The sequence below is a fragment of the Delphinapterus leucas genome, chromosome 15 (assembly GCF_059928025.1).
Source record: "Delphinapterus leucas isolate spDelLeu-1000000601 "Yukka" chromosome 15, BTC_Dleu_Yukka2, whole genome shotgun sequence".
NCBI classification, from domain to species: Eukaryota; Metazoa; Chordata; class Mammalia; order Artiodactyla; family Monodontidae; genus Delphinapterus; species Delphinapterus leucas.
Genome location: NC_143143.1, coordinates 27,656,131 through 27,681,633, shown reverse-complemented (window position 1 = coordinate 27,681,633; position 25,503 = coordinate 27,656,131). Strand labels below are relative to the sequence as shown.

At 44.4% G+C, this 25,503-nt stretch overlaps 1 protein-coding gene across 2 annotated transcripts in view; it reads right to left on the bottom strand.

Moving 5' to 3' along the window:
* Positions 1-421: 421 nt before the first annotated feature.
* Positions 422-25,503, bottom strand: part of CPPED1 (calcineurin like phosphoesterase domain containing 1) — a 114,047-nt gene continuing 88,965 nt past the window's right edge. For both annotated transcript variants that reach the window (XM_022552198.3, XM_022552197.3), the window contains one exon: positions 422-756. In XM_022552198.3, coding sequence (XP_022407906.1) covers positions 527-756 — 230 coding nt within the window. In that variant the 3' untranslated portion in view covers positions 422-526. The remainder of the gene's footprint in view (positions 757-25,503) is intronic.

The window sequence follows — 25,503 nt, the reverse complement described above, 5'->3', positions numbered from 1 at the left end:
CAGCCAGATGAGTTTCTGGCTCTGGTAACGGAACACAATTATTTGTTTTGTTAGGAAGGAAAGGAGATTCGTTTTGCCTAGCATTTGGGGAGTTGTGACCACGGTTTACTATAATCAGATGAATTTTGTTCAAAGAGTCATCAGAGATCACACTTGGATATCAGGGTGTGACTGAGATCGACAGGTTGACATTTACCATATGATGCCAGAAAACCATCTAATTCAGAGCAGAGTTGAGAGACACACCATTAGGAGAACTTATTCAATCACCCATACAGAGAGATTCTAATAATATCATTTATTCTTTCATTCCCAGGCTCCTCCCCTCTCTTTTGCATAGGGAGGGCAGTTCTATTTTAAGCATCATTTACGACAGGACCTAGCTCTCTGATTGAAGCGAAAGGACATAAATCCACAAACCTGCCTGGTACACTTCTTTATTTCAATATGGGGTTGTGTGCAGCTGCTGTTTCTTCCCAAATGAAAAAACAGTAGAAGTGAAAAGTGAATAAATCATAATCGGCAATCATTTTTCCTTCAACAAATCCATCAGATCGTCTTCCATTCCCTTCTCACTCAGCTCATCTAAACTGTAGTACCGATGGACGAGCTTCTCAGCGGTGACCACCACGACTCGGAGCCCGTGGGTGTCTTTGCCCAGCTGGCATCCGATGGCAGATGACACCACCATGTCGAGGTCCTGGTAGGTGCCCCCGGCATTTCTGTGGTAGTGGCCTGAGAACACAGCTTTGATACCTGCAGGGAAGGGAAAGAACATTAGGGGGCCAAGGATTTCCATTTAGGTAACTTGGGGGTTCCAGTGGTTTCTTCTGTGAACAGCACATATTATTATAGTAAATGCATAATGTTATTCAGCATATGATAAATAAGGAGGCAGCGTACGTGACATCCACAATCTTTTCAAGGATAACCCATATATATATAATACATTATTAACCTGTTTCTTGTAACTCATACAGGAAAGTACTAGGGGACAAGGAGAGAAGGGAGAAAAGGTGAATGACCTTGGGAGAGATGAAGGAAATATTTTGAGGCCTATATAACAGCCATAGAGTAGAAGGTACATGTCTATGAAAAATAATGTTTATCAGAAATATAGATCAATGGAACAGGATAGAAAGCCCAGAGATAAACCCACACACATATGGTCACCTTATCTTTCATAAAGGCAGCAAGAATATACAATGGAGAAAAGGCAGCCTCTTCAATAAGTGGTGCTGGGAGAGAACTGGACAGCTACGTGTAAAAGAATGAAATTAGAACACTCCCTAATACCACACACAAAAATAAACTCAAAATGGATTAAAGACCTAAATGTAAGGCCAGACACTATAGAACTCTTAGAGGAACACATAGGAAGAACACTCTATGACATAAATCACAGCAAGATCCTTTTTGACCCACCTCCTAGAGAAATGGAAATAAAGACAAAAATAAACAAATGGGACCTAATGAAACTTCAAAGCTTTTTGCACAGCAAAGGAAACCATAAACAAGACAAAAAGACAATCCTGAGAATGGGAGAAAATATTTGCAAACGAAGCAACTGACAAAGGATTAATCTCAAAAATATAAAAGCAGCTCAATAGCAAAACAACAAACAACCCAATGCAAAAATGGGCAGAAGACCTAAATAGACATTTCTCCAAAGAAGACATACAGATGGCCAACAAACACATGAAAGAATGCTCAACATCACTAATCATTAGAGAAATGCAAATCACAACTACAATGAGGTATCACCTCACACTGGTCAGAATGGCCATCATCAAAACATCTACAAACAATAAATGCTGGAGCGGGTGTGGAGAAAAGGGAACCCTCTTGCACTGTTGGTGGGAATGTAAATTGATACAACCACTATGGAGAACAGTATGGAGGTTCCTTAAAAGACTAAAAATAGAACTACCATATGATCCAGCAATCTCACTGCTGGGCACATACCTGGAGAAAACCATAATTCAAAAAGAGTCATGTACCACAATGTTCATTGCAGCTCTATTTACAATAGCCAGGACATGGAAGCAATCTAAGTGTCCATCATCAGATGAATGGATAAAAGAAGATGTGGCACATATATACAATGGAATATTACTCAGCCATAAAAAGAAACGAAATTGAGTTATTTGTAGTGAGGCGGATGGACCTAGAGTCTGTCATACAGAGGGAAGTAAGTCAGAAAGATAAAAACAAATACCGCATGCTAATAAATATATATGGAATCTAAAAAAAAAAAGGTTCTGAAGAACCTAGGGGCAGGACAGCAATAAAGACGCAGACATAGAGAATGGACTTGAGGACACGGGGAGGGGGAAGGGTAAGCTGGGACGAAGGGAGAGAGTGGCATGGACATATATACACTACCAAATGTAAAACTGATAGCTAGTGGGAAGCAGCCGCATAGCACAGGGAGATCAGCTCGGTGCTTTGTGTCCACCTAGAGGGGTGGGATAGAGAGGGTGGGAGGGAGACGCAAGAGGGAGGGGATATGGGAACGTATGTATACGTACAGCTGATTCACATTGTGATACAGCAGAAACTAACACACCATTGTGAAGCAATTATACTCCAGTAAAGATGTTAAAAAAATAAATAAAGGAATAGCTGGATGGAAGGAGAAAAAGGTTTGAAATAGGAGAAGGGATAAGGAGGTGGACTTGTCCCTCTCTTTTAAACAGATACTTTTTACTCATTAATTCCTTCATATTTCTCAGGAATCTCTGAGTCCAGGAGCCAAAGATAGGGCCAGTGAAATAAGAAAACGTGAAGACATGTATGCAGCAAGGAGAAGGTACACGTTCCACACCACGAGAGAACAAGCTATTTACAAGCACTCCTTCAAATCTCTATAATTGACACCCAATTCAAATTCCCACTGTTATTCATTGTTCATAGGATACAGCTTTATTTTGGAAGCTGCAGCGTTCTCACTGTGAAAACGGAGATGGGATTTAATAGGTAACATCTTCTCTGTTTTAAATGTCCTTCTGGTATTTTGCATGTGTAAAGCTGTTCTTACCCCCATCCAGGAGTCCTGACTCTAGGAAAAGCTGTTTTAACTTATCATTGGTTGCTTAGTGTCGCAGAGATCAGCCACCCAGGACTGGACTTGCTGGTTAGCCAACAGGCATCTAAAGGACTTTTGGTGTATCTTATTCATCTTAGGACGTGGAAAGTACACCTCAAAGAATTTTTAAAAGTGTAAATCATATACTATGGTATATGTAATCATTTGTTGTCTAGCATCAAGGTTACTGACAGATATAGTAAAATCTTTTTGAAAAAAAATGTTTATGGAGTTCTAATCAAGATAGCACAGCATGGTCAACATTTAATGTACCTCCTCCTCTCCAAACTTAGATCTATGATGGATAAAATATTTAAAAAAAACCCAAAGGACAGAGATAGCTTCAATACCAAAATAAATAGCTCTATGGACCAGAAAAAAAGCAGGAAGGCAGAGTAATGAGTGGGAGTTGAGCTCTTACAAGATAATCAAGATTGAAAGCACTTTCTCTGAGATGAGGCAATAAAGGCTGGCTCCCGGCTGGAAACAGGGGTGGTGTTAATAATACCTCCGTTTATGGAAGGAGACTGAAGAAAACCACCACTGCCCTGTTCCAGGGTGGTGGTAGGCTGGTACACTCTGGTACAAGCACTCCAGAAAAAAAAAAAAAGGACCTGATTTGTAATGTTTACTCATTTCCATGGAGTTAACATTCTCACGATGGCCGATTTCAAATGACCAACGTGATGTCACTGAACCAGAGTGGTCAAGAGATGCCCAGGAGCACACCCACCACCACGGAGTGTTCCCAACACACATACGAGAGCTGTACGCAGCCAAAGAGCAGGGGTGAGAATAATACGGAGCAAGATAATTAGAAAATGGTTAAGTGTCGAGTATGAGTATTTATTACCTTTGCGTCTTAATATAATTTACTTAATGAGTTTGTATAATTAAATTCTAACAATGGCTGTTTAACAACCAACTCACACAATTCTCTAACACTTAATCATTGGTTTTCATGTGTTGGTAGGAGCTGTCTCCAGCACAGCACTGGGTGAAGGCTTATAGCAACCCACGGGTCTAGGGAGGAAGGACAGACACAGGTTCAAGTCACGAAACTAAAACACGGTTTCGCAGGATGACTGGAGGGCCAGGACTCTAAAGCACTATCGTGAGGCCTGGTCCCCGATGGGGGCCGAAACCCCTGCACAGGGAGAAGTCGGTCAAGAGGAAAAGTGAGGGAAAAACCACCGCCTCCCCCGCTGCAAATACCCCTTACCCAAACTGAACCTGAAATAAAAAATTCCACCATCCGTGAAAATTTCATGCTAAGTAAGACAGTCTTCAAACTCTTCAATCAGGAATATGAATTCACTTCAGGGGAAATCAATGATATAAACTGTCTGAGAAATACTTAAAATAAATGTTTAGGATATCAAACGTACTCAATAAAGGACAAATATCCACTAAAAAGAACAAGATGTTGTGAAACGAAACGGGCATGAATTGAATGAGAAGGGTTGGTAATGGAAATTTAGAAATGGTGGACATAAAACGTATGAATTAAAATTTTAAAACAAAACCCTCAATAAATGGGATAAATTCTAGACTAGACACGAATCAGACAGGGAATTAGTGAATGAAAAGGTAGAAATGTGGAGCTGAATCAGAAAACAACACAGACACACAGACATAAGCAATAAGAATGAGAAGTTCAAAGAACCCAAAGGATGGGTTATTTGGAATTTTCCAGAAAGGAGGAACATATGGGTCTTCAAATGAAAAGTACTAATAGGATAAATAAAAATCAATTTATACTGACATATGCCATGGTAAAATTATGGAGCATCAGAAAGAAAAGTCTTAAAAAGATATCATGGTGGGACTTCCCTGGTGGTGCAGTGGTTAAGAATCTGCCTGCCAATGCAGGGGACACGGTTTCGAGCCCTGGTCTGGGAAGATCCCACATGCCGCGGAGCAGCTGGGCCCCGTGAGCCACAGCTGCTGAGCCTGCGTTCCAGAGCCCACGAGCCACAGCTGCTGAGCACGTGTGCCACAACTGCTGAGGCCCGTGCGCCTAGAACCCGTGCTCCGCAGCAGGAGAAGCCACAGCAATGAGAAGTCCGCGCACTGCAACGAAGACCCAACACAGCCAAAAAAAAAAGATATCATGGCGAAAGTACTATAAAGGGATGACAATTAGACAGGTAGCAGGCATCTCAGCCATAAAAGAATCAGGGAGTAATACTTTCAAAATGCTGAAGGCAAGTACTTGTGAACCTCAAATTTTGTACCTAGCTAAACCATCATTCAAGTTTAAGGGCAAAACAGATACATGTTTGGACATATAAAGACTAAGAGTTTACCACTTCTCGAAACATTATGCTGAGTTAAAGAAGTCAGATGCAGAAGGCCACATATTGTATGGCTCCATTTATAAGAAATGTCCCGAATGGGCAAATCCATAGCGAAAGAACGTATATTAGCGGTCGCTGGGTGAAGAGGGGAAAGAGAGAGTGGGAATGACTGCTAATGAGCACAGGGTTTCTTTGCAGAATGGTAAAAATGATCTGGAATTAGACAGTGGCAATGGTTGCACAGTCTTGTGAATATATTAAAGCCACTGAATTTTGGAGTAAATTGTACAGTATGTGAATTATACAGCTCAATAAAAAAAGGTGTTTTTTTTTTTTAAACCCGTATGGGAAGGGGAGGAGGCTAGAATGATCCATGTGGTAATGGATTAGAGTTGGAGACATCAGTATGAACTTGTGTTTACCTTAACGTGTAAACCCTGCTGACATCTGGAAATATATATAGATGTGTATGTACACAGGTTAGTAGAGAGACACACATTTCTTGCTCTGTCAGGTGCAAGTGCCTAGGAGCAAGGACACATGCTAGCAGGGAGCACATATAGCAGCCACATCTTGGTTTCTACTTCTATTCTCCAACAAAAGGAACTATGGATCCTTGGAGAAATGGGTGTCTGTAAGACTGGGGCAGGAAATGTATTTAAAAAGCCACGAGTCTATACTAATACAAATAACTGACTAAATATATGTGGGGAAAAGAGACAAACATCCCATACAGAAGACTAACAGATAATTTATGTGGAAATTCCTCCTTTAAGGAGGTGGAGTATAACTCCCTACCCCTTAGGTATGGGTTGTGCATAGCGACTTCCTTCAAAGAGTAAAGTATAAAGAGGGTTTTTTTTTTTTTTAATAACTTTACAGGGGAGAAACTGACGAACATCAACAGTGATGATATGTCAGGTTGATGGTATGTACCTTGATATGACTGGGATTAAAACAGTAATTGACCTGTGTGGTCTTCCTCCCCTAAACCCATAATTCTGGCATGAAAAAAACATAAGACAGATCCCAATAGACATTCTATAAAATACCTGACCAGTACTTCTCAACACTGTAAAGGTCATCAAAAATAAGCAAAGTCTAAGAAATGGTCACAGTCAAGAGGCACCCACACCACTGGAATACTACTCAGCAATAAAAAGGAATCAACTATTGACACATGCCACGTCTTGAGTGGATATCAAGGAGATTATGCTGATTTAAAAAAGCCAACTCAAAAGGTTCCATATAGTATGATTCCACTTACATAACATTCTTAAAGTGACAAAAATTATAGCTATAGTTGCTAGGAGTTAGGGACAGGAATGAAGGGGGCTGGGAGTGGGTATGGCTACAGTAGGGACCCTCATGGTGAGAGAACTGTTCTGCATTTGACAATGATTCAAAAAAGGTATGAAGGAAATACGATCAAATTGTTTAACCCTTCTTGTTAGTAGGGTTCTGGGAGACTTTGAATGGAGCTCTGGAGACTATAGCCACTCTCCAGCAGCAAGAACTGAGACCCACCTGCAGGCAGGTGTGGGTCTGCCAGCCCTGGACCATGGCTAGGGATGGAAAGGAAGGTGACCCAGGTTTCCCTACTTAAAACAGCCAAGGGTGGAGAGAAACAGCTATTTCCACTGTTATTAGGATGCAAACAGATACAACTCATTTCAGAGGGTAATTAGGTGCTATTAGGTTCTGACATTTTGCTGTGCATTCCCCTTGACCCAACACCACCATTTTCATATAAATTTATCCTTCAGAGATACCCAGAGAAGAGCCCACAGATGTAGGTGTGTTTGTGGGGACAAATAAATAGTGCTCACAGAGGCACTGTTTGTAATATTCGTTTATGGGAGACTGGATAAATTATAGTATGTGTATTTAAAAAAAAAAAAAAAAAAAAAAGAGGTTGATTTACATGTACCGGCACTGAAAGGCACCCAATATATTATTAATCATGAACAGCAAGATGTAAAAAGAAGTGTTGTGTGATCCTGTTTTTGTAAAACTAAGATAACGCCCGTATAAGAGGGTGTGTGCTTGAGTTTGTACCCCCAGCTGAATGGGGGAGAAACAGACACTAAACTCACACAGGTGATTTCACCACCAGGGTGGTGGGGTGGGATTAGCAAGGGCGGGCATCACTTTCTATGTTTTTATTACTATAATGTTTGCAGTGATCATGCACTGATTTGGCGATCACAAACAAACATCAAGGTGACGTGGACTGGGAAAGAATGATGACAGGAGGGACGGAGGTGCTGCCACACCAGGGCCGGAGCTGTGTGGCTAAAAGCTGCAGCTGGAACCGCTGGGTTGGGTGTATCGCCGTTAAGTTGGGGAAGTGAACAGCTCCTGATCACTCAGGCTGCAGGGCCGTGAAAATGACTGCTTCCTCCACTGCCTTCCTGGGGTTTCCGAGCCTTACGGCCTGTGCCATACAGACGCCCAAATGGGAGAGTGTGCGATTAGACCCACCTCGGGGAGCTGCTAACGGCCTGTCGGAAAGCACTTAGTATTATTATTTGGTTGTATGCTAAATTATGTTTATGATATTTGGCTCTTTAGGCCTAATTCATAGTTGCAAAATGTACTATTCTGGAAGGAATGTTTGGCAATTTTGAAAGTTGCTCGCATTAGCCGTAATTAGCTGTGAAAACTCATTTATGTTTAGATTTCACGCCGTTATTTGTTGGCATTCACAGAGACAGGAGTGTTAACGGGGACTGTGCAAGTGACCGGCAGACCTTTCAGAAGGGGTCTCAGTGGACCGTGGAGAGTTAGGCTTCTCTGCCATCAGCGTGTCCCATCCATTTCCCGTCCCAGGTCCCCGGGGGGCTCATCATTTACTGATAATGTCCCAAGTCACAGAAATGTGACCAAATGAGGATTTTTAGATGAGCAAAGAAGCCTAAAGAGGACTAGAAATAAAGATGAAAGAGCTGTCGGCAAGCAGAGCTGTTGTGTTCAGAATCTTCTTGCTTCTGGTAAAAGAGATCCCCACCTCCCCCCTGCCCAGTACAATGAGGAACTTGACATTTCAGAGTCCTGAACAGGAAATCAGGCAATGACCATGTGATAAACTTACAACGGGATGGTCAGGCAGGAGGCTAAAGTCTGTCTCAAAGTAGGGACGTATGAAAGACTCTCCACTCTCCTGGGTTCTGGTGCAGAGTTCAAGGCTCTGAGATATTCCCAATTGGCACAGGGAAAAGCAAAACACAGGGATGAGACTCAGGTGGGAAGTGAGGGAGCCTCTTCTTGGGTTGGAACTGGACCCAGGAGCCTGGTATTTGGTAGTGGGAGTTTCTACTTCCCACCTCCTGGGAAGTCCAGGAGTTCTGAACCCCCAAAATGTCTCCTGATTCTGTCCCAAAGAAGGGCAAACACTGAGGCAGAGTGAGTCGAGGGCAGCAGCAGCAGGACCCTAAGAATTATTTATTTATTTATTTTTGCAGTACGCGGGCCTCTCACTGCTGTGGCCTCTCCCGTTGCGGAGCACGGGCTCCGGACGCGCAGGCTCAGCGGCCATGGCTCACGGGCCCAGCCACTCCGCGGCATGTGGGATCCTCCCGGACTGGGGCACGAACCCATCGGCATCGGCAGGCGGACTCTCAACCACTGCGCCACCAGGGAAGCCCCCTGAGGACTTTTTAATCCACCATCTCCTGAATCCTCCCAATAGACCTTTGTCCTAGGGACACAGGAGTCATCTCCATTTTACAGATGAGAAGACTAGGCACGGAGAAGTTAAGGAACCAAGGCAAAGTTACTCAGTTAGAAATCAGGGCAGCCAGGATCAGAACCATGGTACTCGGATGTAAGAGCTCAGGTTCTTGCAGACTCAGGTTCTGTCCTTTGGGACCTTGGGCAGGTTACTGACCTTTGTGAACCTCGACTTCCTCATTTGTAAGACAATAATAATACCTGTCTCACTGGTGGCAGAGAGGTTTGGATGACAGCTCGGATGCTGGCAACGTGTGCCCAGTAAACAGCAGGTGCTCATCATGCCCCGAGGCTCCCCTGCTGGAGTGGGACGCAGACATGACCAGCTGGCCTTGCAACGTTCAGGCCCTGCCACCAGGACTTGCAAGAAGTTTTACTTATGTTGGTTTTCTACTAGCTTTTTAAAAAATAATTAATTTCATTTTTGGCTCTGTTGGGTCTTCGTTGCTGCGCGTGGGTTTTCTCTAGTTGCGGCGAGCGGGGGCTACTCTTCGTTGCGGTGCGCGGGCTCCTCATTGCGGTGGCTTCTCTTGTTGTGGAGCACGGGCTCTAGGCACACGGGCTTCAGTAGTTGTGACACGTGGACTCAGTAGTTGTGGCTCGCGGACTCGGTAGTTGTGGCTCACAGCCTCTAGAGCACGGGCTCAGTAGTTGTGGCGCACAGGCTTAGTTGCTCCGCGGCACGTGGGATCTTCCCGGACCAGGGCTCGAACCCGTGTCCCCTGCATTGGCAGGCGGATTCTTAACCACTGCGCCGCAAGGGAAGTCCTCTACTTGGGGAGGCATTGATTCACAACTCGATAGCGGTAGAGAATATATTAATAAGTCATGGTTTTCCTGATGGGGGATTGATTTTAGTGGTGTTTTCAAGAGTTGTGCAGAATTTCCATTCGGACTGTTCATCAGTCATCCGTGGCCGACATGCCTCTGTGGCGCCTTAATTGAGTATCACGTATAGATTGTTTTTAAATCATGAACTGCTGTAAGGAGGTGACAAGCATCTCCTTAAATTACCACCAGGAAAATCCGCAGCAGAGACAGCCCCTGCATCAAGAGGACGCCCTCCGTGGCATTAGCTTCATATTTATTTCTCCATGGTATCAAGTCATAAAGATGCTATAAAAGCAATTTTTAAGCTGTCCTGATTCAAATGCATTTCAAATCAATCAGAGGATTGGGATACAATCTCCATATAACTTAATATTCTAATATCAGAAATGTGCCTCAAATCAACCAGGAAATCGGGATGCACCCCGGTACAATTTGGGGCTTAAAAACTGATGTCCTTAATGTCTTTAGTGTTACTTAGGCTTGGAAAGTGTGAACAGATTCTAATTGGGCAGTTTTTTCTTTTATCCTGCCTGAGTATATACACTTATGAAAATGCTTGGCATCTTTACATTGCCAGCTGTAACAGTGAAACTTGTGTCACAAATCATTAGTCACACTCAATTTATTCTGTCTCAGTGGTAAGGAAAAATATGGGACTCATAAAAGAGAAAAAGAAAAGGAAAATTTTAAAAAGGAAAAGGTTGGTGTGAACACACAGAAAGCAGGCATAAATAATCCCTCCTGCAGGTAAGGAATTTCCTCAGCAGGCAGCCAAGAGGCAGGCCTGGAGACGGTGATCCCTGCTGGCGGCCAGTGGCCTGGGATGGCTGTGAGGCAAAGGGGGAGAAGCAGATGGTTCTTAGGCAGGGCTGGAACGTCAGCTGCCGATCCAATATCGGGGAGTTAAGGCCCACCTGACTCATTCAGTATGACATTCTTCATATTAAATTACGACTTTGAGTTGCCAATTTGGGAGTTATAGATTCCAGTATAATCACGCTCAGAATTTTACTGGCAGGTATCTTTCCAGATGCCTAAGTGTCCATGGCCCATGGCTGCCAGGGACTGTGGAGAAAGGCAACGGCCTGCTCCCCGTTCTTCGGCTGAGGCAGGATGCTGTTTCTTCAGCCAATTCGAGGCAATAAACATTTGCAGAGCTCCCTCTCGATGCCAGGTGTTGGTGGAGCCTAGCGGGGCACCCAGATCAACCATTCCTAGCAATCAAGAGCTTAAAGTCTACAGCTGGGTAGTACTGTAAAGTGCTTTCATAATAAAATGCAGAAAGTAAAAATAACACGGTTTAGCGGTGTGTTATTTACAGAATATCTGCTCTGAGCTGAGCACTTTGCACGTGCATCATCTCAGGTCAGCCTCATAAGGACCCCCACGAGGAAGATACTGTCCCCTTTTACAGATGATGGGATCAGGCACAGAGAGGTTAAGTAACTTGTCCAGGGTCACACAGCTAGGATTTGTTACCTAGATCAGACTGACTCAGAAGTAGATGCTCTGTCTACCACCCTGGAGGTCCAAAGTGCCACGGATCACGGATGATGCTGGGGCCCAGTAAGAAGGCTTCCTGGAGAGGGTGGCTTCGACCTAAACACACCCTCAGCTTCTTCCAGTTCTTTGCTTGTGCCTGACCTGGGACTTGAAGGGAGGTCATGATTAGGGTAGTAATAGTAACGAGCAGCAGCATGACTTACGGAGTGTGCACTATCTGCCGGACATTGTTCTGAGCTACTTTACATGGTTTTTTTTTTTTTTGCGGTACGCGGGCCTCTCTCACCGTTGTGGCCTCTCCCGGAGGCCACAGGCTCCGGACGCACAGGTTCAGCGGCCATGGTTCACGGGCCCAGCCGCTCCGTGGCATGTGGGATCTTCCCGGACCGGGACACGAACCTGTGTCCCCTGCATCGGCAAGTGGACTCTCAACCACTGCGCCACCAGGGAAGCCCCATGGACCTCCTTTTGAGGATCACCTGTAACTTAATTGACCCGGGGTCTGCCAACCTTTTCCTTAAAGGGCCAGATAGTAAATATTTTAGGCTATTCAGTCTCTGTCGCAACTACTCAACTCTGCCTTCCTTTGTGACATGGAAGCAGCCGTAGAAAGTGTGTGAACACATGTGTGTGATCCAATAAAACTTTATTTACAAAACTAGAAGGAGGGCCACCCCCAGTAATGGGGGAAAAGTATACCAACTTAAAAAATACATTTGGGTGATCAAAGGTCAGTCACGATTTCTTGATTCTTCAAAAATTGGAAGCTTCTGTGCTTCTCCCAGATAAAGTAAACAACAAAGGACAAAGTAATTTGTAGTTTAGTTTATAAAACTATGGATGCCATTCCATCCAGAAGATACCAGCATATTTGCCCAAAAGAGAACACTGCTTTAAAGAACACAAAACTGGTCAATTATTCTATAAACAGGAGCACCTGTCCTGATGGTCAGAGACTTCTGTATCTACCTTAAACTAAGAGTGTTCACATCCTTCCATCTAAAAAAGTAATCCAGACCTGAAATATGGAAAAAATTGTTTGCTGACAATTTTTGCTTGAAATTAAGCAGCTAATGGACTTACAGAGTAAACAAATGTACCAATAAGGGAAACTATAAAATTTAACCAGCATACATTTTATACTCAATAAATATAAATATACGCTGTTGAATTAACCTCCTAGTTGTCTCTCACATAGACAACATGATGTGGAAAGAGCTCTGAGGTGGCACTGGTCAAAAAGAAATGTAATGTGAGACTCACGTGTAATTTTTGAATTTCCTAGCAACTCCATTAAAAAAAGTAAAAAAATAACAGGGGAAATTAATTTTAGTTATGTATTTTATTTAACCCAATGTATCTAAAATATTATCATTTCAACATCTATTCAGTATATAAAATATTACTAATTTTACATCCTTACTTCCACATTAAGTTCTTGAAAATTCAGTGTGTGTTTTACACTTAGAGCCCATCTCAAGTTCTTGAAAATTCACTGTGCATTTTACACTTAGAGCCTATATTGAACAGTGTGGGGCAGATGTGGAAATCCAATTCCAGCATTGGTGCTTTTTAACTGAATGGCCTTAGTTTCATCATCTATAAAATGCGGATAATAACAGCTACTCTGCAAAGCTGCTATTGTGAGAAACAGCTCTGCTGTGCCTGGCACACAGTAGGCACCAAATGAATGAAAGCCATTTTTATATTAATTAATTAAAGCACTGAATATTTCTTTAATAGAAGTTCTTAATTATGAATATCATACAACAAGGCACAAATACAACAAGGCACTTTTGCAGAGCAAAAATGATAACTACACCACATATACAAGTAGACAAAAAAGGCTGGCTCCAGGGTCATCAGTTTCCAAAGTTTACAAGGAGGTTGAACTGCTGGGTCAAAACACACCTCCCCCTTTTGGGTACAGCTTAAGGTATAACTGAAGAACCATAAACTGTGCATATTGGATCAGTTTTAACGTATGTACACTCCTGGAAACCATCACCAAGATCAAGGTCATGAATGCACCCATCACTGCCAGTTTCCTGATGCTCCTCTGGAGTCACTCCCTCCCTCCATCCCTGTCCCAGGCAACCACCAACTTGATTTTTGTTCCGATAGATTAGTTTGGATTTTATATAAATGTAATCGCACAGTATGCACCTTTCAGGGGGGGGTGGTTCTGGTGTCTTTCATCCAGCATACTTTTTAAAGATTTCACGAAAGAATCATGGAAGCATTCATTTTGAAAGATTCATCCATGTATCAACAGTTCATTTTTTCATTGCTGAGAAGTAGTCCACTGTATAGACGTCCCATAATTTGTTTACCCATTCAACTGTTGATGGACACTGGAAGTTGCTTCCAGAACTGCCTCAGCACTTTTGATGAAAACTGATTAACCAAATAAATTTGGGTCTATTTCTGAACTCTCTTTTCTGTTCCACTGATCCATTTATCTTTTAATACCAAATGCCTAACAGTCTTGATCACTGTAGGTTCATAGTTAATCTTGAAATCAGATAGGATAGGTCTTTCAACTTTGTTCTTCTTTTTCAAAACTGTTCTTCTATTATAGGTACTTTGCATTTCCATAGAAATTTTAGAATCAGCTTGTGGATTTCTACCCAAAATAAAACTGCAGGAATTCTGATTGGTATTATGTTGACTCTATAGATCAATTTGGGGAAAATGCCATATTAACAAGTCTTCTGATCCATGAACGTGGTCCATCTTTTCATTTACTTAGGTCTTTAATTACTCTCTGTAATGTTTTATAATTTTTAGGGTAGAGAACTTAAGATATTTTTTGTTATTCCTAGGCATTTTATGGTTTTTGGTGCTACTGTAAATTGAATTATTTTTACAATTTCACTTGACAACTGTTTGCTGCTAGTATATATTGTACATAATTGTATTAAGAATACAACTGATTTTTGTCTATTAAGTTTATATCTGGGGACCTTGTTAAATTCATTTTTTAGTTCTAGAGATTGTTTTGTAGATTCCTACGATTTTCTAAGTAAACAATCATATCCTCTGCAAATAGGGACAGCTTTACTTCTTCTTTTGAACCTTATGCTTTTTCTTGCTTTTTGTAATGGCTGGAACCTCCAATAAGATGTAAAACAGGAGTCCTGATCTTAGGGGAATCATTTAGTCTTTCATATTCCCATAGTTTCGGCTTTTGAAATAACTGTCAAATGATCCTTCAGAAAATGAACCAATTAAAATTCCCACCAAGGGTGCGAGAGTTTGGTCACCGAGATTCCATTCCCTGCTTGATCTTTCGAGGAAGAGCCTTGAAGAGGTTAAAAAGGGACCCTGCCCAGGACAACATACGTTTCTGTTTACCCAGAACTTCTGAGTAACTGCTGCTGTTATTCTATTATGCTGGGTAATCCCTTTCATTTCACTCTTAACGAAGCCCATTCACACGATTTACTCTGCGGGACTCTAATGGCGTCCCCACTAGGCTCCTTCACAGGCTGGTGTGTCCGTCCGCCAGTTGCTGGGCAGGTTGGCTGCTAATGGCTCACAGCTGCCCTTCTCTGGAGACCCGAATGACTGAACCAAGGCCACGGCACGCAAGTGGTGACCTCCCCTTGAGGGCTGGGGGTGGGGGAGTGGCACAGCCCACGACGGAACAACAGGAGCGTGCAAAAGGCCAGCCCCCAAACCATACATCATATGACTCCATTTACACGACATGTCCAGAACTGGCACATCTACAGAGGCAGAAAGCAGATTTCTAGGGCAGGGAGGGAGGAAGGGGTTGGGGAGGAAATGGGGCAGTGACCGCTAATGGGATAGGATTTCTTTATAGGGTCATGAAAATGTTTTAAGATTGACTCTGGTGGTGGATGCACAGCTCTGCGGATATACTAAAGACCACTGACTGGACATCTTAAATAAGTGAATTGTATGTTAATGGTATGGTATGTCAATAGAGCTGTCATGAAAAAATAAAAGGAAAAAAGGGAAGAATGACTATAATAGTATTAGCTATCATTTGCTGAAGATCTACTACAGGCCAAGCACCAGGAACAAGACCCATTATATGCATTAATTTGAACTCTTCGACATTCTCAAAGTACATTACCGTATATGGGGGATGGGGGAGTCCCCACCACCACCACTCAAGGTGGGACCACCTCTGGTGAGATCCCTGCTCTGGAGCTCCCGCTGGATCAGGCTGAAGTCTGACTCCAGCTGAGCACATATCCTTCTTAGCTCTGTCGCCTGCCCTGTCCCGTTGTTACTTCCTTGTTCCCTCACATGTCCTCCAATCCCAGTCTCAGGCTCTGCCTCCAGAGACCCCGACCTAAGAGAGTTACTTCGTGTGGACCCCTTGCCATCACTATTGCTCTATTTGTGAGGCTCAAGGGCTCACCATCCACCTGGCTTCTCCCATGGTCCCACCCACTTTAAAAACGACAGACTTTCTATTAGAGCCTCAGCTTGCTCTCTTCAGTGGTTTTAAATTTTCCATTTCACTAGTTATCTTTGTTTTTCTGCTTTCAAAAGTAATGCATGCCTGGGCTTCCCTGGTGGCGCAGTGGCTGAGAATCTGCCTGCTAATGCAGGGGACACGGGTTCGAGCCCTGGTCTGGGAGGATCCCACGTGCCGCGGAACAACTAGGCCCGTGAGCCACAACTACTGAGCCTGCGCGTCTGGAGCCTGTGCTCCGCAACAAGAGAGGCCGCGATAGTGAGAGGCCCGCACACCGCGATGAAGAGTGGCCCCAGCTTGCCACAACTAGAGGAAGCCCTCGTACAGAAACAAAGACCCAACATAGCAAAAATAAATTAATTAATTAAAAGTAATGCATGCCTTAGGAGAGGAGTTGAATAAACTGTGGTACACTCACAGTTGTAAACAAACAAACCGAGGAAGATCTCCATAAACTGATACTGAATGATTGCAAAGAAAAGTGTGAATAATGTGCAGGAAAGCATATATAGGAGCCTACCTTTTGTGTAAGGAAGGGAAAATAAAACACACATTGATGCATGCAACGTACCCTCAAACAGATCAGAAAAATATACTTGCAATATCTATTGCAAACAATAAAAAAATCAAGCAATTGGGGTAAAATGCCAGATAAATCCGGGTAAAGGGTATATAGGTGTTCTTTTTACTTGCAACTTTTCTGTAAGTTTGAAAATATTTCTGGACAAAAAGGTTTTTTTTCAAAAAACAAGGCATGCTTGCTAAAAATAAAATCAAATATTATAAAAATACAAGGCACTTTAAAAAAGGAGGAGGGAAATCTCTTGAAATCTCTCTTTCCATTTTAGGAGTTCCGTGTGTCTTGTCCAGATAATTTGAATGGCTGTACTAATAAAAAACAGATGTAAGATATAGGTCTATAGAAATACACACATACACAAATACATATAATTTCACAAAAATGGGAGATGCTATCTGTGAATTTGATCCTTGCGTTTATTCACTCAACAATCTGTCTTTTAATTGTTCCCCTCAGGACATACAGCTCTATCTCAGAGCTGCCGTATAAAACCCTGAAAACTGTATCTGCAGTGTGTACAATCTAGGCTGTCAGATGATCATTCTATACTTTAAACTGGGAGGTCGGGACATTCAGAGCCTTCCGGCCCTCCAGGGACTGTTCAGGTACTTGGGGACACTCAGTGCAGCTTCTCAGAGAGCCTCGGGGGCCCTGGGTCAGTGACCCCGCAGGGAGGAAGGTGCCCATTTGCCCAGCCCCAATGGCCAGCTCTCCAGGGAGGGGCCCATCCATTCCTGTTTGCTGCAGGATCAACAGCGCAAGGAAAGACTCTCTCAGGTTAAAAAGCACCCAAGCCAGGCAGCACACTCGACCTGGGGTAGGGGTTTGGGGGGTTAGCTGCTATGGGAGTTGAACCCCAATCTTCTGAAGGGCATGAGCAGCCACAGAAGGCTGGAGATGACTTCACTGCCAGGGGGTCAGGTGCTCCCGGGCTGGGCCTCCGCTGGAAGCCTGGGTGGGGTTCATGCCACCCTTTCTTTTGTGGGTGCTATGCAACATACAAACATCTGGCCACCTCAGGCATTTGCTCAGATGTCTGGTCCACATGCTGCGTGAAGCATCTGGCTTGTCCTGAGGATTCATAGCCTCCTCTTGGGATTTCTCCTCTCTCTTTTTTTGTTTTGCTTGGGTTGAAAGTAATGGCCCAGCTATTGAAATGACCCTTCACCCGAGGCCAAGAGATTTCTTTTCTCTATAGAGTAGGAACTGGTGTTAGGCGAAGAGATTTCGTTTCAAATTTTCTCCCCAGTTTCGTCTCCTAAAAAAACAGCCATGTAAATTCCACTTTTACCTCCCCTAGATAATCATCAACAAAATGATACTCTTCCCTTCCCAAGGCTCCTACAAGAAGGTGGGAGGGTGGGGGGATGAAACCACAATTCTCAGTGGCAGAGAAGTAGCTCAGAGAACACCGAGGGGCTGTGCATTTCCAGCTCAATCAGGAAGGGAGTGGTTTTGCTGAAAAGGTTCCCAAGAAGAGTGGGTGGAGAGAGATCCACTGATCCATCATCACGCCCACACGGGAGGCGGTGGGGAGGGCCCCGCTCCTGTTTGTCACACGCATCTTCACCTTCACCACCACACCCCCTCACGAATGTCAAGGCCTGCACTCCCGCCTTGGGAGAACGTGAGCTCCCAGTCCCGGGCACAGAGCGGTGCTGCTGGGACATAATTCCGCTCGGGGGCTGGAGATGCCTGGCTGCCCTCATGCGTGCAAAGCCTCCAGAGTCTGCAGTGAAGCATCGCTTCTCCACCTGGAGTTGAGGATTAATTATGCTCCTACCACCTTCAGACTCACTCCCCTTTATTCTTCTTCTACATGGGAAGTATGAACAACTTTTTAATTTTCCCCTTTCCTGATGACCTGGAAATTCAAAACCTGTGTGTAGTATGCAAGAGGAGAGCTGTATTTTCTTAATATTAATATTTGGTGGCTAGAAAAGCAGTGGCAGCTTGGGGCAGGGGCTCAGGAGATGAAGGCTTGAGCCCCAGCCTGCCACTGCCAAGCTGTGAGCGTGGCATGTGCGTCCACCTCTCTGAGCCTCGGTTTCCCCCACTTGGAAGGTAGGACTAATGCCAACCACCCCCAGGTTCAGAGCTGTGCCCAAGGTCACACGGCAGGAAGCTGCATGTGACATACTCAGGCGACGCTCAATAATTATACCTTCCTCTCATCCTTCTCTAAGATTCTGATCAGAAGATCTTTTTTTTCATTTGCACAAATTACATCTTTTTCGCTATTCACAATTTCCTCTTTATTTTTAAAAGAAGATGGCAGGCTTGTGTGTGAGCTGGAGCGTGGGGCACACAGTAAGGTTTCAATCCAGAATGGACAATTTTCTAGATTTCCATTACCCAGTTTCCATGCCCTATCTTAAACACAGCTGTCAGGACAAGAGGCTCATTAAAAAAGATTGTTTTGACTGACGGCATGCTCATGTATCAAATTGGAAATCCGTCCAAAAATACTGGAGGGAGGTAGACAGAGGTGGCAGCAAGCCACGGAAGGGAGATGTTGAGCAGCGTGGCTGAAGATGAAACTTACTGGGGAAAAGGGGCTCTAGCTCGGACCAGGTAGGTCCACGAGGGGAGCTCTGCGCCATCGAAATATCAGGACCTTGGGAGAGTCAGCTTCTGTTTTAATAACCGGGGAAAGAAAGATTCCAATCAGGCAGAGATGCCTTAAAGAACACAGCATTTGCCTAATTAGCGTGCTTTTCCATGAGCCCTTTAGATAGCAGCCTTCCCTGGGCTCTGCCCATGCCCCTCTCTGCTCACTGGATGACCACAGCCTGTCGTGACCTCAGTCACCCCACCTGCTGACGACCCCGAATCATTTCCCGGCCCAGACTTAGTTCTCCCACTGCTCAGAGGACCTCTCTCCCTGATGTCCCTGCAAGTACTGCAAACTCACTCTTTCCACCCCATGCCTGCTCCTCCTTGTGGGCTTCCCTGGGCCAGCCCACAGCCACCTGCTCCAGGGATGTGGGCTGTGCCTCCCATTGGTTTTTCTGCCTGAACATGCTCACAGCCCTTTCTGGTCTCCATCCTCAGGGCGGTCTTTGTGGCCACCTGCTCTTCCCTCCTTTCTGCCCCCAGGTGTGTCAGGATGACATTCAGCTGTCAGCGGCTTAAACAAGCAAAGGGTGTGCTTGTATTTACCTCTGATCTGTCCATCAGACAGGAGGTGGGCAGTCAGGGTGGGTGCAGCTGCTCGACAATTCCACCAAGAATCCAGGCCCCTTCTGTCCTGCTCTGCCATCCCTTGCTTGTGGCTTTGTCCTCAAGACTGCAAGATGGCTGCAGGGCTTCCAGGCATTATGTCCAAGTTCCAAGCAGGAAGAAGAGGGAAGGGCCAACGAACGCTTTCCAGGAAGCCCCACTTGCTAAATTCCAGGACTGGGACATGTAGCCACACTAGGTGTAAGGGGGGCTATAGGTGTTTCCAGCCTGTCATACGGTGCCCTGAATAAAACTAGGGAAAGAAGGAAGAAAAATGCATCCTGGACAGACCGGGCAAGGTTGTCTTTCTCAAATGCAAAACCCGATTGTGCCACTTCTCCACCTAAAACCTTTCCATGCTTCTCCATCACCTTGGGGCCGGATCCAGCTCCTGTTCCGTGTCATCCAACACCTGAGCCACACTCTGGTCACCAAGCAGCTCCAGTGCCAGGCCCAGTACATGCCCGGCTGTCCTGTGGCTCCGGCCTCAGCTCATGCTCTGCCCTGTGTCAAGTGCCCACTTCCTGCCCACATCTGCCTGCTGAACTCTCACTCGTCCTTTACAACCCTGCCTGCTCCTCTCCGCGGGGAAAACATCCCTGGCCAAGGTGGACTGGGCTGATTCTCCTTCCTCCCGTGCTTTGCACATTCCTCTACTTTTGTCCTGAGGTTTCTTGCTCCCATCCTGGTGTCCCCTGCTGGCCTGTGAGGACAGAGACCAAGGCTATCTAACTAAATATCCATCCCTAGAATGAAGATAACAGGGCTGCTGCTCTATAAATGACTGTTGAAGGATGGATGGATGGATAGAGAACGAATATATCAAATTTGTGGCAACTCATAAGCTGCATTTTAGTAGGTGTCCTGGAGGAGAAACTCAAATCTCCCCTCTGCTAATATTATCTAAGGAAAAGCAGAGTACCAGTATTTACTGATATTAAAAAAGAATTGCCATGTTCCTTATAAACGTCCGCTTCCCCAATTTTAAAAAGGGAGTGTTAACAGATCCCTCACAGAGTTGCTGTGAGTTTCAGAGATGATGTGTTTGAGCCCCAGCACGGGCTCACTAACGCGCCCTGCGGACACAACACTTTTCGGTCCTGTTTCTGAAATAAAGTGTAAATGTGGGTCCGTCCTTCCTTGCTGTGGGAAGGAGTGCTGGTTGCCTCCCGATATCCATGCCTTTCCTTTTCCTCTTTGCTAAGAGGATCCTGATTCTGCTCTGGCAGGTCATGGGCTGCATCTGCAGAACCAGGATGGAGGCAGTTCTCTTCCTACGACCACCCACGGGGCTAGGAAAGGGTCTGTGGCCAGGTCTCAGTATGCCGCTGTGGGAGGATACCTGCTGAGGGTCCATCCTGGGAAAGGTGTTGCTTCTTTTTTTTTTAAAGCCCACTTTTCTGCCTCTTGGGGGTTGTCAAGTCTGAACGTTATGCCCAGAACTACAGCAGCCATCTGAGAAGGTCCAAACTAAAGAAAGGGCCACACTGGGTGTGTGTGTGCAAGGGGGACGGTGGTGGGGACAGGACAGCAGAATCACAGTAAGATCCTGGTCCCTAAGTTAGAATTGTCTGAGAGCCTGAACCACACGAGATAATAAACTTCCTTACTCTCTGAGCTGGGCAGGTTGGAGTTTCCGATTACGTACAGCCAAAAGGAGCGAATACTATCCTATCCTTTTTAGAACAGTAACTCGTCTTTTGGAGTGACCAGTAATCTGCTTTTAGACACGACATAAGTTGGCCTTTGGAAGCTCTTACAAGATAATACAAAACATCCCAGGATGTTTCCTTCATAGGGTGGGGTTCAACAGGACTCCAGCAGAGTGTTGTCTTGTCAGGGATCTTCTTTTTTTTTTTTTTAATTTATTTATTTATTTATGGCTGCATTGGGTCTTCATTGCTACTTGTGGGCTTTCTCTGGTTGCGGCAAGCGGGGGCTACTCTTCGTTGTGGTACACGGTCTTCTCATTGCGGTGGCTTCTCTTGTTGTGGAGCACGGGCTCTAGGCACGCGGGCTTCAGTAGTTGTGGCACGTGGACTCAGAAGTTGTGGCTTGCAGGCTCTAGAGCGCAGGCTCAGTAGTTGCGGCACACAGGCTTAGTTGCTCTGCGGCACGTGGGATCTTCCCGGACCAGGGCTCGAACACTTGTCCCCTGCATTAGCAGGCGGATTCTTAACCACTGCGCCACCAGGGAAGCCCCTGTCAGGGATCTGCTTGACATGCTTTCTAAGCCTTGTGAAACTGCTTTCTCAAGCATCAAGCACTCAACAGGACCCAAGGCACAGACCCAAGGCAGTGCCTGGCACAGAGGAGGGGGCAGGGCTCTGGGTAACCTTCAGCCATGTCTATATGACAACTTGGAGGCAATTTGGAAGTGAGAAACAGACAACACACCACAGAGTCAGAGTGTGCTGTTATTAAAAGACCCAAAACATAGTCAGCTATAAAGAAAATCTCCTCCTCCCTTAGATTTTAGTCTTTCACTTGTGGGTAGAAGATATGAAGTGTGGAAAATGCTAAGTGGCATAATCTTTTGAAAATAATTGATGGCTCTGTAACTATTATCCTTAAATACAAGTGTCAGTGGAGATTGATCTTAAGTTTCCAGATCAGGGGCTGGGAAACCACAGCTCATTGTCTATTAGCTTTTAAGGGGTGCGAACTAAGAACGCTTCCCATATTTTTAAATGGCTCCATTTAGGTTTATATAAGCCCCTCTGTATTCTCTTCAGTTTTGTCTCTTGGCTCACAAGGCCTAAGATATTTACTATCTGGCCCTTTACAGAAACAGTCTGCCAACCCCTGACCCTGACTTCATTACAGGGATTCTTTTATTATTCTTTTTTCATTTTTTGAGAAACTTAGAAGATTCAGATGAGGAAAACAAATACTGTAACATTTATATTCTCACCACCCACAAATAATAAATATTAACATCTTGTAAGATCTCCTTTTACAGTTTTTAAGAAAAAAAATTATAATTATATAACTTGTATAAAATTATAACCCATGTCCCCTTTGACCAGCCCCTGCTGTCCCAGAGGCACCTGGCTTCACCTCTAAGGAATGGGCACCTTTGGCCAGAGGGTCAGTAGCTTCAACAAGGTTGAGAGCAGCTGTCCTATAACCTTGATCAGAAGACAGGAAACAGGGACACTAATCACAATGCTTCTGGGCGTTGACGTATCGATCACACAGAAAGGTTTCTTTTCCTTGACAGCACTCTTTGCCATGATACGTGGGCTCAGTAGGCAAACTCCAATCTACTGGATTAACTGAATGAGTGCCCCCAAAGCAAACAGTTCATGGAGCAACTTCATGAAGACACAGCTGTGAAGTAAAGGTTGTTATGAATTAAAGTAAAGGAAGGAAGCGGGGCGGGGGCAGGCAATGAAGGAAGAAGGAGAAAGGAAATGCAATGCAACTCACACAATCTTAAGGGAAACCACGCCCCTATCAAATAGGTAGCAAGCAAAGTACATACATATCTTTAAATGTGACTTATGGAGAGAGGAATTTAAATATTAAAAACAAATCTCTCATGTGTCAGGAAGTACCCACTCTAAGGCTTCCACATTGGTTGTAATTCTCTGGTTCCCTCCCAACTTTGCCCCTAGGATTGAGCTTAAGCTTAAGCTAGGATTGATCTTCTTGAGGGTAAGACCAAAGCTTACTCATCTTTGCTCCCCTAGTTTCCAAATGCAGAGAACACGTGCAATGTGTTCAAAAGGCAAAGATGAATGTGACCATAAGCAGTACGCGATGCCAGGGTCAAGAGCTCCGTAACTCTTCCAGTCAGAGTGTCGAACCTCTTCAGCAAAACGTGACTCCAGGTCACGCCTGGCCTTACCATGACCAATTTCAGGCATTCGTTTCATAAATAAAAAACATGTAAGCGTACTTATTTTAAGATTTGGGCCTGTTTGTGCACAAAGAACTTCATAACAGTAGTATTTATCACAGAGAAAAATCAAACACAACTTAAGTGTCCAATAGTGGCAAAAGAGTTCAATGAACATGGTATGTCTACATGGTATAAAACAGCTGTGGTCTGGAGAATATTTTTAATGACACGAGATAATGCTCTGTATGACATAATCTTATGCTTCTAAAATGCTATGATCTTAGCTGTATGAAAAGAGAACTTCTTAGTAACAAGAAAACATTAATGAATGGATTACTTATAAACCAAGCCCCTACTAAACCCCACCCCCCAACCTGTACAACCAGGCAGAGGAAGCTTTCTGTTAAACCACAAAGACACAGGACTTTATATAAAGCCAATGAAAAGTGGCACCAGGGAACTGCCTGAATCACAGGGGAAGTCATTAACAAACAAGGCTCTGGCAGAACACACACACACACACACACTCATGCGCAAACACGTTCCAGAGAAGGGCAATGACTGGACTACTGATAGATTCAGAAAAAGACCCTTGAGAAAACTGACAAAACCTGAAAATATTTTTTTCTCTTATAAAAATGACCCTCAATTATGCTATTGCCAATGTCAAATGCAGGATGCTGTCAAACAATTATTTCAGACAATTTAGGCCAAGGAAACCAAATCCCCACTTGATTCATTCTTTGTTCATCCTAAGAGTTGGTGCATATTTGCAATAACAACCAACATTTTATCAAATACAAGTTGAAATAAACTGATTGCCATAATTTGTCTCTTTTCTCAAGATAGTATCTCAAACCAACCTTTATTTTTATTTTATCACTATTTTCTATGAGCTACAGCTGCCATTTTTAAAATAAGCTTTTTCTGGTGCCCATAATCCTCTGATAGGAGCCCACTTGCACTTGTATCCCAGGGGAGCCAGTCAGAGTCTGCGAGGGGTGGGGGGGGGTAGGGCGGGGTGTACAGATCCCTTCCTGTTTCAAGCAGCATCTCTGTCTGCAGAAGGCCCAGTCCACCCACTCTAGATGAGAGGATGAGGTGAGGGGCTTACTCTGAAAAAAGATTGCTGCTTGCTGAGGCCAGAGAGGAATTCCACACCCTGAGTGGACTCCCTGGACCCTCACCCAGCAGGACCCCTTCACATGTTGTGATTCTAAGCCTCCATGGCTGGCTGGACCAGCTCCTTCCCCGGGGCAGCCCATGAAGGAGCGCAGGTAGAGAGAGGAAGTGGTTTGCAAGCAGGTGGAAATCGTCCCAACACAAGTTGGCCTGGCTCTTCTCACCTTGCCCAAAGTGCATTCTACTCATTACCCTGAAAGCATGATTAACAGGCCAGGGGTCAGAGCCAGAGCCCTGGGACTGGAGCCGAGCTGTGTGAAGCTGGGTAAGCTGAGGTGTCTCTCTGTGCCTCAGTTTCCTTATCTATAAAATCAGAGCAATAGTACCTGTAGCATAGTATTTAATAAGTGGGAAATATTATTAGTATGTGAATGTAAAGTTAATTGTGTTTTAAATGGCTTATAAAGTAAAACTGATAGTCAAGGAAGTTGGTTACCGTGGGGTCTTTAGCACCCACAGGTGGCACATGGTGGGGCTGACTCAGGGACGTGGGACCCTGGTGTGGTGGGCAGAGAAGTAGAAGGAACAGTGTCAGAAAGACTTGGGTTCCAACTTCGGCAACACTCTAGCCACCAGCAGTGGGTGAGAGGTGTGAACTTGTGCAAGGGAGAAAATAGGTTCCTTACATATCAATTTCTCTGATGTTAAGTCACCTAAAATATTTTTATGATAATAATGAAAACGATGATAGTAAGATGGATAATACTAAGAGCACCATCATCACTGAACACTTAACAGGAACCAGATACTGTGTCAAGGTAC